Source organism: Podospora pseudopauciseta, chromosome 4 (genome assembly GCF_035222475.1).
Source record: "Podospora pseudopauciseta strain CBS 411.78 chromosome 4, whole genome shotgun sequence".
In the NCBI taxonomy this organism is placed as follows: Eukaryota; Fungi; Ascomycota; class Sordariomycetes; order Sordariales; family Podosporaceae; genus Podospora; species Podospora pseudopauciseta.
The window spans coordinates 3,787,268-3,802,034 of NC_085894.1; the positions used below are offsets into that span (position 1 = coordinate 3,787,268).

General features: G+C 54.1%; 6 protein-coding genes across 6 annotated transcripts; all 6 read right to left on the reverse strand.

The window, feature by feature from the left end:
• Window positions 1-3,136: 3,136 nt before the first annotated feature.
• Window positions 3,137-7,002, reverse strand: HFM1 (ATP-dependent DNA helicase MER3; the record flags this gene model as incomplete). Its single annotated transcript, XM_062912139.1, has 4 exons — window positions 3,137-4,384; window positions 4,449-6,277; window positions 6,326-6,529; window positions 6,612-7,002. The coding sequence occupies 4 exons, from the start codon at window positions 7,000-7,002 to the stop codon at window positions 3,137-3,139; spliced, it is 3,672 nt and encodes a 1,223-aa protein (XP_062766284.1).
• Window positions 7,003-7,411: 409 nt separating this feature from the next.
• On the reverse strand, window positions 7,412-9,136 carry gms1_1 (UDP-galactose transporter Gms1; the record flags this gene model as incomplete). Its single annotated transcript, XM_062912138.1, has 5 exons — window positions 7,412-7,678; window positions 7,741-8,457; window positions 8,539-8,847; window positions 8,939-8,968; window positions 9,059-9,136. The coding sequence occupies 5 exons, from the start codon at window positions 9,134-9,136 to the stop codon at window positions 7,412-7,414; spliced, it is 1,401 nt and encodes a 466-aa protein (XP_062766285.1).
• A 1,179-nt stretch (window positions 9,137-10,315) lies between these two features.
• On the reverse strand, window positions 10,316-10,648 carry QC763_404940 (uncharacterized protein; the record flags this gene model as incomplete). The annotated part of the gene is made up of 2 exons (XM_062912137.1): window positions 10,316-10,421; window positions 10,479-10,648. The coding sequence occupies 2 exons, from the start codon at window positions 10,646-10,648 to the stop codon at window positions 10,316-10,318; spliced, it is 276 nt and encodes a 91-aa protein (XP_062766286.1).
• A 453-nt stretch (window positions 10,649-11,101) lies between these two features.
• On the reverse strand, window positions 11,102-11,371 carry QC763_404930 (uncharacterized protein; the record flags this gene model as incomplete). Its single annotated transcript, XM_062912136.1, has 2 exons — window positions 11,102-11,215; window positions 11,279-11,371. 2 exons carry the CDS (start codon window positions 11,369-11,371, stop codon window positions 11,102-11,104), a joined length of 207 nt encoding a protein of 68 aa, XP_062766287.1.
• Window positions 11,372-11,700: 329 nt separating this feature from the next.
• On the reverse strand, window positions 11,701-12,674 carry QC763_404920 (uncharacterized protein; the record flags this gene model as incomplete). Its single annotated transcript, XM_062912135.1, has 3 exons — window positions 12,659-12,674; window positions 12,224-12,587; window positions 11,701-12,142 (listed from the first exon to the last, which is right to left on the reverse strand). The coding sequence occupies exons 2-3, from the start codon at window positions 12,490-12,492 to the stop codon at window positions 11,701-11,703; spliced, it is 711 nt and encodes a 236-aa protein (XP_062766288.1). The 5' UTR covers window positions 12,493-12,587; window positions 12,659-12,674.
• A 632-nt stretch (window positions 12,675-13,306) lies between these two features.
• QC763_404910 (uncharacterized protein) lies at window positions 13,307-14,419 on the reverse strand (the record flags this gene model as incomplete). The annotated part of the gene is made up of 1 exon (XM_062912134.1): window positions 13,307-14,419. The coding sequence occupies one exon, from the start codon at window positions 14,417-14,419 to the stop codon at window positions 13,307-13,309; it is 1,113 nt and encodes a 370-aa protein (XP_062766289.1).
• Window positions 14,420-14,767: the final 348 nt, after the last annotated feature.

Sequence of the window (14,767 nt, forward strand, 5' to 3'; positions counted from 1 at the left end):
GTCTTCAGAGTGCCTGAGCACCACAGTGTCGGTATACAACGCTTCCTTACTGACATCTCCTTCTCCAGTAAAGGATTGAAGGTAGAACCCAGGAGGGTGACGGAAGGTCTTGATCGTGAGGCGAGTAGCCACATCCTCTGATAAGACGGGAACGGCACTGCCAGGGTCCAAGAGGACGCGTACCGGATGTTCCCGAGGACGCGCGTTGGTACCCTTGATGATGCTCATGTTGACGATGGGCCTGGGTCCCCACCTTAGGCCGGCGTCGTGGTTGTTCATCTTCATCCTCCTCGTGAGGGCGCTTGACTCCCAACAACGGTAACGCCAGTAGGCCGATTACATCCTGTCGGCGTGGGCAGGCGGCCTAGTGAAAACCCGTCTCGGTGCCAGACATGTCGTCGTCCAGTACTTCGAAGACCGGTGGTTCATCATCGTCAATGTGTACCCCAATAGCGTCAATTCGTACTTTCTTTGGAGGTGCTATTTCGTTTTCTTTCTCTTTCTCCTCGGCCTTCCGTTTGACCCCGGCTACCTTGGGAGGAGCCGCAGGAAGGTCGTTACCGGAGACATCCTTTCTGGCGAAGCAGGCGAGGGTATGGTGGTTGTTGCGACCACATCGCCAGCACGTGGAGCCGTCTTTCTTATGCCTGTCGACGTTCTCCTGCGAGATCCCTGCTAGGGCTTCCTTGACGGTCGCCCATTTAATATCCTTTGGATCGGGTCTGGCGTTGGGTGCTTTGGCTGGTGCCTTGGTGCTTCTTAAGGATGGATTTGACGGTTGCTGGGAGCGACTTTGGTGTGGAGGGCCCGACTTCGAGCGCTCCGAGATCGAAGTGGGCGCGTCTTTTCCCGCCCGTTGGTTAACAGCGATGCCTGGGTTGGTGAGCATATTCTCGTAGATGTGGCCGGCTTCCTCGATAGCGTTGAGGAAGTCGTCGTCTGTTTCCGGGATACCACCTTGCCTCGAGTAGATCAGCTTGGTGATTTCGTCCGGTAGTGCCTTCGAGATATGACTCTGGAACGTGGTTCCTGACCACTGTACTACCTCATTAAGATCAGAGAGCTCAGTCAGATACTGTGAGATGTCTCCGTGATACTTAAGTTCCTGCATCTTGCGGGCATTGCGGTACCTTTCGGCCGTATCCCGGAAGCGCTCTTTGATGGCGGTGGCGTAGTTGCTCCAAGTGTCTGTGAAGCCCAGTCTTCGTACTTGACTGACTCGCTGTTGATGCCACACCTGGGCCTTGTCCATGAGAAGAGATCCAACCCAGTTGATCTTGACCTGGTCGCTGGGGAACCCAGTGGGGTAGGAATCCATGTAGGCTTCCACCTTAAGCCACCAGGGCCGGAACTTGGAGAGGTCCCTGCCATCGTAGGCCTGGGGCTTCGACATGTGTACCGGGTTAACTTGGACCGGCGTCTGGGAAAAGTGACGAATGAGTCGAGAGAGGTCGTCTCGACCCGAGGGACTGGGTGACCGAGGGCGATTGCGTCCTGTCGGGGGTCCCCTGGGTGGGCCTCTATTCCCTCCGGGAGGAGGTCGACCTTCTCGTCGACCATCGTCGGGGTCCTCTGAGTCCGAGCTATTAGGATCAGAGGGTGGTTCCCCATTGGCGGCGAAGAATCGTCGTGGGGGAAGGTTTCCTCCGCCTCCATCGTTGGACTCGGGTGCCATACGCATAGGGCCGGCCCGGGCGGATTCAAATTGGATATGGGCTTGTTGGGCCGTACGGCGTGTCTGAGCAGTCCGTAGTGCCTGGGTAGTCAGGTATTCCCGGGCACGCCGAGTTGAAGATGATACCTTCGATGGTACGGCTAGAGACGGTTGCGATGGTCGCGTCGATGCCCGTTGACTAAGGCTACGCCAGACGGAGTCAATGTCGGCATCAGGGTTCTGCTTTAGCTGCGTACGGAACTCCTCTAGAGCCTCTTCCGTCAGCTTCTTAACCTGCTCCATGACGGTTCGGCTATGTGCGTCCAGCGTAGTGGGGTCGACGAATTCTTTTGCTAAAAGTCCATCGATATCACGGTTACGCTGGTGAGCCCAGTTCTCGACTTGGTTGTTAAACCTCTTTTGGTTCGTGACCTCTTTCTCGAGAGTTAATAGAGCCGCTTGATGACGTTTAGCAGATTCCCGAAGTTGCTCAATGGCCTGCTGCCGCTGGCGCTCATCTTGGGTAATGACCGCGATAGCTCCCCAGATTTCGTCCGCGAAGGTAGCACTGGCATTTTCGACTTGCTGCCGGAAGTGCTGGATCTGCTGGTCTGAAACTTGGACCCCGAGCTTGACCATATTGGCGCAAATAGTGTATTGTACGCGGATATGCTCGTACTGCTGCTTAAGGCGTGCGAGCTCTTGGCCGTCAATGCGGTCTTTGTGCTGCTGTTGAGCAAGTTGTCGTACACCCTCATAGGTCTCACTCATGCGGCGATGGAGTTCGACGATCCAGGGTGCTGGATCATGAATAGCACCAGGCAAGGGCTGGATATCGGTGGGGTCGCTCATAATGGCTTCAAAGTCCTGAGGCGAGTAGAGTGTAAGCTCCATGTGGTCGTCGACCTGAACAGGCTCGGCTGACGGGGAGCGATAGTCCGACATATTGTAGGTAGAGATAGACGCGTTGTCGAGTTCTTCTTGTAGATTTCGAGCGGTCGCGTACGTAGGTGACGTCGGGAGAGGAATATGGGCTGCGTAGCCAGGAATGAAGGGTCGCGGAATAGGCGACGTGTTGAAGGAGTACTCTCCTGTAGTGAAGTCGGAGTCTTCGTCGTCGTCAACCCAAGGGTTGCAAGGTAATGGAACGAATCCTTCAACGATATCTGAGGGTGGAGCTGATGATGACGTGGTGGACATCAACAAAGGAAGAAAGCGGGGTAAGTGGTGATAGCGCTATGGTGTTGTAGTGTGTTGTTTGTCGTCTTCGGTTGTTTGAAGATTATATGTGACAAGGGCTGCAATATCAGGGCTTGGAACTCATGGTTCAATTCAGGCTAATAATCTTCAATGGCCTCGAAGAGCGTGATACTGAAAGATGAAGAAGGAAAATACAGTCTTGGTGATCCTGATCGCGTATTTTATCCTCCCTTGCCTGGCCCGTGCCCTTGTGGCCTCAGGCCGCTGCCAAGTCCTTCAATATCATACAGGGCCAGTGGCCTTCCTTTGATAACCGCCATGCCTTCTGATTGTCCGCCTCACTTTGACGACTGGTTCACAACGTGCAGTTACCCCTCCTTGCGGTGGTATCGACAGTGTTGTTGGTGGTGGTTGTGGGTGGTTGGCTTTTGCCGTGTGACACAGTGCTAACCGAGCGGCCGCCTGCTCAGCGGCGAGAATGAAGTCAGAATCGTCAATACCACCATCGTCCAGCTCGTCCATTTGATCAGCATCATTGCTGCCACCAATCGTCCGTGGTTGAGTGAACTTGGCTGTCGCTGGCGGAGCCCAGCTCAAGGGCACGGTGGAGAAAGCGGCTTGCTTGGGAAATGCTGAGGCAGGAATGTTGTGTTTCAGTGTCTTGGATATCATCGTCCCAACAATCTCCTCGCAAGTAAAGTGACACACAATGTCGTCATCAACATTTTGGAGACCAACCCAGAACTTCAACTCGTACCCTGTCTCTTTGCTGACCTCCAGCTTCCTCATGCTGCCTCGCCAAAAGAACGAAAGAGTCCCGCTGCTAGTTTCGGCCAGGAAGTTGATGTCAGGTATCTTCTTCTTCCAATAAGGTGGACCGAGTCGATTCAAATACCGTAGGTTAGCCCTAATTTCCACCCCAACGGTGGCGCCTGTTGGCCTAGGTTGAGACTTGTGGCTGACTAGCTCCAGATCGAAGCTCAACCGGGGAAACTTTTCAAGAGAGCTCTTGATAGTCATTCCGAAGGGGGTCTGCCGAGCCATCAATCTCTCAATGTCGACGCTGTCCATGTCGGCGAGTTCCAACACTGTCCGGATGCCTTTGCTGGCAAGCTTACGCATCCCAACGGGCCCAATGCTGGGTACCTGGGTCAGTTGTGTCACCCGACCTTCCCATGACTCTGCAGCGAGGGCTCTCGCAAGCTCGAGGGCATTCTTCATGCCAATCGCATCATAGTCGTTTCCTTTGCAGTCAATCACGGCGTGGACAAGGCGGTTGAGTCGCTCAAACACGATTTTGCGCTCCAAGACCAGTTGACGTCGAGCCTTGGCTGCATCGGCCGAGTCGGGGTATTGAACGCTTCCCAAATGGGCCTGAACCATCAAGGAGATCTTGTGCCATGTTTGCGTGACCGCTTCCTTGATTGGATAGACGATGAGGGGGGACTGGTTCATCTCGCGAAACAAAGGCCTCTCGGCGGGCTTGAAACGAAACTCTTTGAACTCGCTGGCTTGTGAAAGGATGGTGAGCTGTGGCCATGGGGTCAGCGCGCCGTGGTCAACATAATTCTGTGAGGCCATGTGGGATCTATACCAGTGCGCCCATCTTGACAGCCTTGGGAATCTGCAACAGCATCTTCATTGTGGAAAACTCAACCATATACTTGGACATGGCGCGGCCGTAGTAGGTTGATTTGAATGTCTCGTTGTCGGTAACACACTGGGCCTCTTGCAGTTGCTTGATGTCGCGCTCGCATATCTCTTCCAGCTTGGCGTCGATCTGGCTGGGATTGCAATTACTGCCAGTCAAGTGGTAAAAGCTTGGGTTGCGTCGAAGCCGTACGCTCAAGAACGTGCCGCTAAGCCACTTCTTTGCAGACGCGAGATCGTGGATGGTGCCCAAGCCTATCTCGGAGTTGAGGTGTTCGATCAGGTTGAGATGAAGCGTGCTCTCGAGGATTTCTTGTCCGGACACCATCTTTTCGTACCGTGCCTTGTTGCCGGCCTTGGTCAGGATGATGGCAGTGGCGCTGTCATCAAATTGGGGGCGTCCCGCTCGACCTAGCATTTGCATCACCTCGAGATCAGAGCACTCCTGAAGCTTGTCATCCGCGTAGCCCATTGTTCCTTTCAACACAACTGTGTGGCATGGCAGGTTAATGCCAACGGCCAATGTCGACGTGCAACATATGACACCTAGTTCTCCCTTAAGAAATGACTGCTCAACAGCACCTCGATCTTGAACGTCGAGACCAGCATGGTGGAATGCTACACCCAATTTGACAAGCTCCTGCAGCTCTCGGCTGATGACGGGGATCCGGCCTTTGGGGGCAGGCCACAGCTTCGCATTTGGCCTGGCAGCAGCATATTCGGCCAGCAGACTGGCCGTTGACTCGCAGGATTTCCGTGTGAAGCAAAACACCAGTATGGGCTTCTGTTGAGAGTGCCTGGCAATTAGGTTGGGGAGTTTGGAGTCAAGCAGCTTATCAAGGATGAACTCGTTGCCGTTGCACTCGTATCCATAAACGAACTTTTGCAGTTTGACAGGCCTGAACTCTTCACCAAATGTCTCTCGCAGTGCCGGCAGGTGCTGGTTGGTATGGTCCCGGCCAAGCCATTGGGCAATATCATCCGAGTTGGGAACGGTGGCGCTCAGAGCGATAAATCGAACATTGGTTCCAATGGTCTTCATGCGGGAAACGACTGCTTCCAACGTGGCGCCACGGACATCCTTGAGAATATGAACCTCGTCGATGAGGAATAGCTCGACCAGCTGCAGAAGCCTGCGATGGTCTTGCCATTTTCGTGTAATCGAATCCCACTTCTCTGGGGTGGTAACAATGATCGAAGCATCGCCAACGCGCCGCATCTCGGCTTGGGAAGTGTCCCCGGTGAGCTCAGCGCACTTGAGCTTCATGTGGCCAAACTTCTTTTCCCAATCGCGAGCCTTTTCGGCACACAAGGCCTTGGTGGGTGCTTGGTACACAATCTTGAAGTTTTCGTGGCCGCGATCGAGAGCAAGTTTGCAAATTGCCAACTCGAGGATGGCAGTCTTTCCACTACCGGTGGGTGCCGAGACCACCACATTGTTGTTGGTCTTGTACACTGCCTCGAAGCACTTGGACTGTACTGCGTTGAAAAATTCAAAGGGGAACAGGGCGCGGAACTTGTCTGGCAAGGCCTCTCGTAAGTTGACGAGGCGTATACCGCGAACAACAGGCGCAGTACCCTGCCGTTGAGAGGGAACCTGCTCTCGCGTAGTACTGGGAGTTGGAAGGGGCTGAAGGTGTGTAATGTCCGGTTGGGTAGCTGTTGTAGTTGCAAACGACGTGTGATACGGTTGCGTGTGGGTAGTTGACCCGGGGGGCGGGCTGTAGTTCGCATGCGACCAACTGCGGGCGGAAGGCTCGAGGACGGGAGAGACTGGGCAGAGTTAGCAGAGTTCCGTATTAACGCCTCCACCATGCTGACCTGAATATGAAGCCAATGGTTGTCGTTGCGATAGGTGGTGGCGAGGCTGCGAGATGTTGTGGGCCGGGTGGTGTTGCGATTGAAAGGAGCCAGGAGTGTTTGCGTTTTGGTATGGAGGACTAGCATGTCTCTCAGTCATGTGTGGGGCGGTGTGTCTCGATAAACCGGCAATGATTTGTTGGTATTCGGGGTCTTGTTCAATGGCTTTAAAAGATTAATTAATCAGGGGAGGTCATACTCAACCGCGTCAAGTAACGGCTAGAACGACAAGAATAAGCTAGCTTACCGTAGGCGTCTCCCAGTCGATCATCAAATTGCGTCGGCTGGTTCAAGTAGCGGAACTGGTCCGGGGTCCGGGGATCCATCTCCGAGGCGCAGCGGTGGTTGTGTGAATGACGGGTGTCTCGGGAGGCGTCCTGGGAACGTACACTGTCGTCAGGTACTGGCACGACACGATTGCGTTTCGCAACATGGGGTCTGTTGGGCCTCCATGGCCGCGACATGGTGTGCCAATTGCGTAAGGTATTGAAGTGCCCGGGTGGAAGGTATGACAGAGGCAGAAAGAATTGCAACACGTGTTGAGAGGCGTTTGCAGCTGGACTTGGGCTGTAGAATGCGGATGCGGGATGCCCGAGTATCAAACGATAAGATGGAGATGAACTGGGCTGCCCGGGCATGAGGTGGAAGGAGAACCCCCCCCAAGCCAGTTCGTCTGGTGGTGCTTGCCCATCACGACGGCTCCTTCCCTCACTCCAGGTCCTGCCTCAAGCACGCCCACGCAGGCGGGGAATCGACTCCACCATTCTACACCTTCCTTCACCCGGGAAATCTGCCTGGCTGCCTGAAATGACAAGTCATGTACGGAAAGAAGCTGGAAGGTGCCATACCAGGTACCTAAGAGATGAATTCATGTCTATTCGTGCTGGTGAGGTTAGGTACATGGTCTTTCCAACAATGTTTGCAGCTACCTGTGGGTATCCAAATCCTGCTGCCTCTTTTCCAATCTTCCAAATGTCACGTTTGCCAGATGTTACTCCGGCGTAGTGCTAGGCATCCCTCCTGCTGGGCCCTCCCACCCCACACCTTTCACTCTTCAGCCCGCTTCCCCCTCGAAGAAGGCGTGCGGGGGTGGAAATGCAGCGGCGAAGCAGGCCTGGACGAAGACAGAGCTGCACCGTGAGCAGAGTCCAAGGGGTTCACGCTCAGCCTGTCCTGATCCAGATATCGCGGGGTGCCCTCCACTGTTGTCTTCTCGTAGCTGGCGATGCTGATGGGCGGTGGCCGCGCGCGTTTTCCTTCCGGGAGGGTGTACAAGTATGTGGCTCCCAGCACAAGAGCTGTGCCAAACAGGAACTATAGGTATGAAAATGTAAGCAACCATCACTAAACTCGTGTCTCGAGCTGTCTGCACGTACCGATGTTGTAATCTCCAAGTCGAAGAAGAGCACGCTGAAAAGGAAGCTGATGATGATGCTGATGCTGGTCGCAAAGTTCTTTGCAATGTTGTCTGCGTATTGAATGCAGATGCTCGACAAAATTCCGCCCACCGACTGAAACACAATTGCTGTCCAAACAACCGCATTGTATCCGTCGAAGAAACCATGCCTGGCGATCTCCCGTCCGTCGTTGAAGACGACCCCAACAAACAGCGCGGGGAATAGCGAGTAAAATGACAACTGGATATTCCTCGTCCACACAGAGGCTGGTGTGGTAGAGTCCTTCAGCACCTTCTCGAAGTAAACCCCCGTCAGCCCCGAGACAAGTGCTGCGACCAAAACAGCCGTAACGCCCACCGAGTAGTTCATCGTCGACAACGTAGGTTCCTGGTCCTCTTTGATGCCTTCGTAGGTGGCCGATCGTCGAGTCAGCTCCCCAACCAGCCCAGTGACACCTCGTTTTGTCAATTCCCTCGCCGCCTCCACAACACCACCAGCAAATTGGCCGAGTTCGTGGACTGACCGTGGGAAAAAGTGGTCGCTGAAATCGTGGATGTCACCCGAAAGATCGGGGGAACTGGCCGACGGAAGCGATACAACTGACACCCCCATAGTCAGGATGACAAGGGATAGCCACCGCCTGGCCCCAAGCGTCCGGCCCAACAGTACCACCATAAACACTGCTGTCGTGATGATCTAGCCATCCTTGTCAGCTTGCTATGCTCTCCATGTTCCAACGGCTTCTGTGCCCTAATTTTTCCCAGCGGTAGCACCGACCTTTAATTGGAACAAGACCTGGAAATGCACCGCATCCAGGTTCCCAAGCGCAACATATTGGAGCGTGTTCTCCAGCGTGTACAGCACAGCCGGAATGGCCAGCTTCCACCCATCGCCTGAAAATACCGAATGGTACACTTGCTCAAGCAGGACTGTTGCCGGGGTCTGGGGCGCCAGGCTTCGGGATACTTCGTAAATGGCAAAGGTGAGGGACATGGCGAGTTTGAGAAGCTCATTGAGGAGCACGGCAGTCGAAGCAAAGTATCGGTGGTCACCTGGAGGTGCCATAACTCGAGAGTAATGCATAATCTGGCATGGGAGGCGCCCGTTCGTTAGCATGAAGATGAGGTTGTTGTGCCACACCCACGTCGGGGCTACCGGCGCGAGGAAGCTAACGTACAAGTATTAATGCAGAATTTTGGAATGTTAACTATCCCAACCATCATGTCAGCCATCTGTTCCCAGCAGTCTTTTGCCATTTTCCTGTTGTCGAGTGTTGTGTTTTGTGAAAGCTGCGTACTGTGATCAGGGAGGCCTGCTTCATTGGCAGGCCCAGCAAGCTTGGCCCGCTCTGGGGCGCTGCGGTGGGGAGAGCCATGATGTTTTTCTTCTGAAGCCGCTGACGACGTGGGAAGGCCGGAGACTTGTGTCAGACCAAACGGCAGGTTAGAGGAGATATGGAGGAGGAATGCCCGGATCGCGATTCGCAATTGCTGTCCAGTTCTGGTGAATTCCGTGGGCAATGCGCTCCGACGTCACTGTTGGAAAATCGAGGGTCTCAGGTCGCCAAAGGGGTTCGTGGGTGTTTCGCCCAACGCGCCAGCGGGCAGACAGAGACACAATGGAGCCCTCGTTCCAGTCCTCAAAGCAACAAAGAAGAGGCTGTTGTGCGAGGAACGGGAGTAGCACAGCTCTGGCAGGGCCGGAAGCTTGGATTTATTTCAGAATTTTTATCCTCCTGTGCCGTTTTCAGACTGGGTGCAGACGTTGGCCTGCTTTGCTGGACCTCTCTGCACAGCTCCCAAGCTGCCCACCCTCACCCCTGCAGTCGCAGATCGCCAAGCGGTGGTACCTCAGAGGGACCTGGACCGTTGCACCAGAATGGCGGGGAAGCGGGGTACAGGGCTGGTACCGCCAAGTCGATCTCTGGGTGTCCAAGGCCTACGCCGCACCGATCATGATCTCAGCGATCGACTGGACGGAAGAGACGGGAACTTAAGCTCACTCCAGATCTCTGGCAATTATGACAACCTGTGTAGAAGAGGCTCATTCATGAGAACCCAGGTGGCTGGGACGGATGACCCCGTCACTTTCCATCAAACATCCCATCAAACACCACCTCGAGGTTCCCAGCTTCTTGGGGCGTCACACGGTCCACCTCTTCCCCGCATTTTAGTTGCATTAGCAGTGATCCAGTGACACCACCTCGAAGACACTGGGAGCACATGTCCCACCATGGGACTTTTTGACAATGTCAAAGAAATGGCGAGCATAACGGCGACGGGAGGGATGTCTCGAGTACCACTCTCCTACTACCCAGAAAGCCTAGAAAAAAGAGTGCAACATCAAGGGTTCATAAGCATGCAATGCGACAAGACGGTGAACTGGTACTGGTACTCTCTTTTGAACGGGAAGCCCCCATGATTTGGAAACGATAACAGCACGATTAACTCGATAGGTAACTAAAACAATGCCAAACCTACTCATTCGGACGTCCATTTATTCCATTCCATAGCTTTTCATCCTACACTCCCGTCCCCCTTGTCAACCATCCCACTCAAGCAGCTCGGTCAGCCGCGGCCGCAGCCGAATTCCCGCTCTTCTTCTTGCCTCCAAACATGAAATATACGGCCCCGAGACCTAGCACGCCTGCTCCCAGATAACTGTCGCACCATCATCAGTATCAAGACCCTGAGGGCTCATCCTGGTCAAAACCGTACACGAAGTTCTTGTTGGGGTTCGTTCCATCCTTGTTGTACACCTTTGCTGTTCCTTTTTCACCCACATGGGGTCCCTGAGGCGGCAGATTGGAGTAGCATCTTTGTGTGAGCCTTCCCTGGGTCTGCTGCAGGACGGGACGAAGGAGGTTGCGCGTTCCGAAGCGGTTCATCTTGATGATATCGTGTTTAATTTCTTTTCGTCTTGTGAAGAGTGTCGACTATGATGCCGGCAATGTACCAAATAGACTTGAATATCCTCTGACAACGTTAAAGGGTCGGATGATGTTGAAGACGCAGCTCGAGGACGGATCCCTGAAGGAAAGGTTCGGTTGGTGGTAGTAGCGAAGTGATGACATCATGTTGACGAATGGATATGTGCCCCACCATCAACCGTTTCGATGAATGCTTTGTTTTGCTCCCGCCGCGGCAGTCGGCTTTCAATTCCAGGAGGCTTCCAGCCTTTAATCGGGCTGCTTGGCGCAGAGCCGCATTGCTTCCTTCAACATCCAATTCCGACAAATGTCTCAATTATTAGGTAGCATCTACAATCATGGGTCCTCGTTGTCTTCATCTTCCATCCTTCGTCCTCCGTCTTCCATCCTCATCTCCCCCATTTTCTCTCACTAACAGCAGTGCTTATGGAATGAACACGATCCACCGCAACAGGTAAACCCAATGTTCATACCGCCGCCACGCATCGAAATCTCGTTATCCGCCTGTGGGAGTGGCTCAGCTTTCTGAGGCTCGTGTTAGTCTCGCCGTTCCACTGTCGGTCGCTTGTCAAGAGGGTTTTGGCTTACTGGCTGCTCACAAATGACCTTCTTCACTACACTGCCGTCCTGGGGGATGGCTTCCATCCGCTCCTGTTGTGTTGGCTCTTGAGCGGTGGGCATTGTGCTTGGATGTTTCTTTAGGTGAGGTATGTCAAAAATGAGAATCGAGGATGATGTTGTCGTCGCACGCTGGTGGCGTTGTCGTTGCTCACCGCTGAGAATTTATCAGCTCTGACAACGACCGAGGCCTCCCTGGTGCTGGGGCCTGTGCGTAGCTGACTTCTGATTGGCCAGAGAGAGTCAACAAAAGCGACGCCAAGGTCTCACGATAGCGTCGTTTTGGCGCCCTCAAATCACATCAACGGATTTATTTTGAGGTGTTTCTACTCCTAGCTTGGGTTTTGGAGCCACAGGAACCCATGTGATCTTATTTACACTATCTTCGGCGCTCATGCGCATCCCACACGGGTCGACGAAACGACGATATCGTCATACCAGAAGGTGTTGGTGTCCCCGCCATAAGACTCCCAGCCGAAATTGATGGCCGTGACCTTTGGCTTGATTGAGCTTCTCTGCCACTGCGCGGCATTCGGGTTGGCAGTGCCCGGCTTGCTTGTCAGCCCAGTGATGACCTTGTCATTCAGCCACGTCTCGATCGTGCCGTCAGGTCCCAGGTGGTATTCAAAGCACTGCCAGCTGCCTGTAGGGAGAGCGGCCGAGGTGGCCACACCCTGTGGAGAGAGATCAGGGAGGGTGGCATCGTCCGACTCGCGGTTGAACATGAGGATGCTGTTCTGGCCGCCGATACGAAGGTGCTTCTTGTTGCCCTGCGCCGAGTCGGGCATTGTGATGAAGGTGACGTGCGCCGCCGTGAGCGCCTTGGATGCTTTGCTGTTGTCAGAGGGTTGTTAACAGGCTGTTTTTGGCCTCGCCTTCCGATGGGGGCTGCTTCGTATGCTATTCTGGACTCACATCCATGCCCTGACGTATACATCTCCAGTGGGCACCTTGGAAGTGCCGAAGAAGATATGACCACAGTAACCACCGCCGCCATCGACTCGCATGGAATTCTTCCCGCTGTGTGCGTTGGCGGTGTCAAGAGTGACTTTGCCCCCCTGGCTGCAGTCCGGCGCGTATGTTGGCCATGCCGACTGGTCCCATCCGTTTTCGAACCCTTCCGAGACCTGGGCCAGGGATCCGGGGACGAGAGCAAGTGAGAGAAGAGCGAGTTGGCGCAACATCTTTGGTGGTAAGTTGGTAATTTCCGGGAGGTCAATGGTGATTCCAACTCAAATACATCGTAGAGGTTTATGGTATTTAAATACTGTGGTCCCATCTACAAAGCCGCGCCGTCAGTGCCGTGGCCCGTGGTCGGATATTGAGTGCTTGTATTGCCTCTCCACTTACGGAGAAACATGCCCCGGATTCCCCAGCCGTCCTTGCGATCCCGAATTCATCGAAACTCGTCAAGTCCTTGATTCCGTCCAGGCAGGTGTATCTTCATCTGCTTCAAACTCAACGCCATATTTTGGCTGCGGACGGAGAGCACCAGTCCGTTATCAGCTCTCATGCCCCATGAAAAAAGAAGAGCCACCTATCCCCATACTACTTCTCTACTAGTTTTCTTTTGGGCCCTATCTCCTTTGTATTCCCATAACAACTGGCCATAGAGATACCGGGAAGCCGCCACCAACCATTATCTGAGTGACATTAGCCTGTAGGAACAAAGCTTACCTGTCATGCAGCTTCCCCGCGGAAGCCATAACTGCCACCAACCAAAGACATGATCGTCATTTATTCCTGCGCCTGATTTTCGGAACTTGAGCCTAAAGTTCCTGGCCGCGCTTTCCTGGCCGTGTTTGCCGAGCAGGTAGATCTGTAGATCTGGCTTGGGGGTTCTGCAATAAAGCTTGATTTTCTGGGGAGTTGCGTAGGTGCGACCCTTTTCCCTGACGGCCTATCGTGGTCCTCGGCCCGGGGCGAATTTAGATTAAGATACAGAGGAAAGTAAAGAGAAGAGAGATCCAAAGACAACAACACCCACTCCAACCATCTTCAAGAACCCCACTGCTTCGATCTGGGGCCCTTCCCCAAAACATACCCTTCCTTCTTCAAAAACTCCTCCAAACTCACCAGCTCCCCCAACCCGCACTCCCTCACCAGCCTCTTCCCCTCCTCCACCAACGCCCCCGTCTCCTTCCCCGCGTGACCAAACTCCTCCAGCGCTGAATACCCCTCCACCAAAACATCCTTCAAACTCTCCGGAAACCCCTTCAATCCCGTCTCCCTAAACTCCTCCACCGTGACCTGCTCATACCTCACCCTCTGCCCCGTGTGCCGCGAGAAAACCTCGGCGATCCCATCCAAAGCGTACACCCCCTCCGCAGCCAGCACCGCCTCCCCGGTCCCATCCACCCCACGTTCCAAAATCGCCGCCACAAACTTCCCCGTGTCCCTCCCCGCGTCAACAAGCGGTATCCCCGTCCCCCCAGCAACATGCAGCCTCATAACCCAACTGTCCGTGTCCTCATCATACCTCGGCGCCAAGAACCCCTGCGTCAGCCAGTTGCTCATGAAGAACCCGAGCGACAGAAACGCTGATTTGATTTGCGGGTGCAGCGAGCGAATGTAGGCTTCTGCGCGGGCCTTGTCGTCAAAGGGTGTGACGTGGGTGTATTTACCCGACGAGAGCTCGGTGATGTTGGGGAGGGTGCTGAAGAGGACGGTGTCGACTTTTTGGGCGAGGGCGGCGGAGAGGATGTTTTGGACGGCGAGGAATTCTTTGCTGGAGTTGGGGTCGTCTGAGGTCACGGGGGTGAAGGAGGGGGTGGTCATGATGAAGGCTGTGTGGACGTCTTTGAGGGCGGGGAGGAGGGTGGAGGGGGTGTGGAAGTCGACTTGGGGGGTGACTTGGATGGTGTTGGTGGTGTTGTTGGTGGTGTTGTTGTCGGTATCGGTATCAGGGGAACTACCGATGAGGCGGTACCATTGTTCGAGTTGTATAGGAGAAGCTGAGGAAATGGGCAAGGAGCGGCTGGTGAGGGCGCGGAGGTGGAACTGTGAGATGTTTGGGAGGGAGGCCGCGGGTTCAGAGACGAGTTGGTTGATGACGGAGCCGCCTTGTTGGCCTGTTGCGCCAAACACGGCGAGGATCTTCTTTTCTGTCATGATGAAGTCCAAATGTCAAAAGTCTGGGAATTCTGGGTCTGTAGAGAAAAATAGAATAGGATAACTGGCATTGACGGCCCTTTTATATGTGTAGATGGCAATGCCGCTCAACTTGTCCGCGGTGCACCGTGGGGGAACTTTTGTTGAGTTGGTGTCCTCGGACTTTTGGGATGACAAACCCGCGGCGATCCTTCACATTTGACTCCCACTGGCTCTTGAGCACAGAAATTGTATAGGGTATGAACAACATGCCAGAAACAGACAAAACAGTTGTCAGTATCAAGGAAAAAGTAGCTATCATTTAGAGGTAAGGTATGTAAATATGCCATATTGCTAGGCAAACAAGCG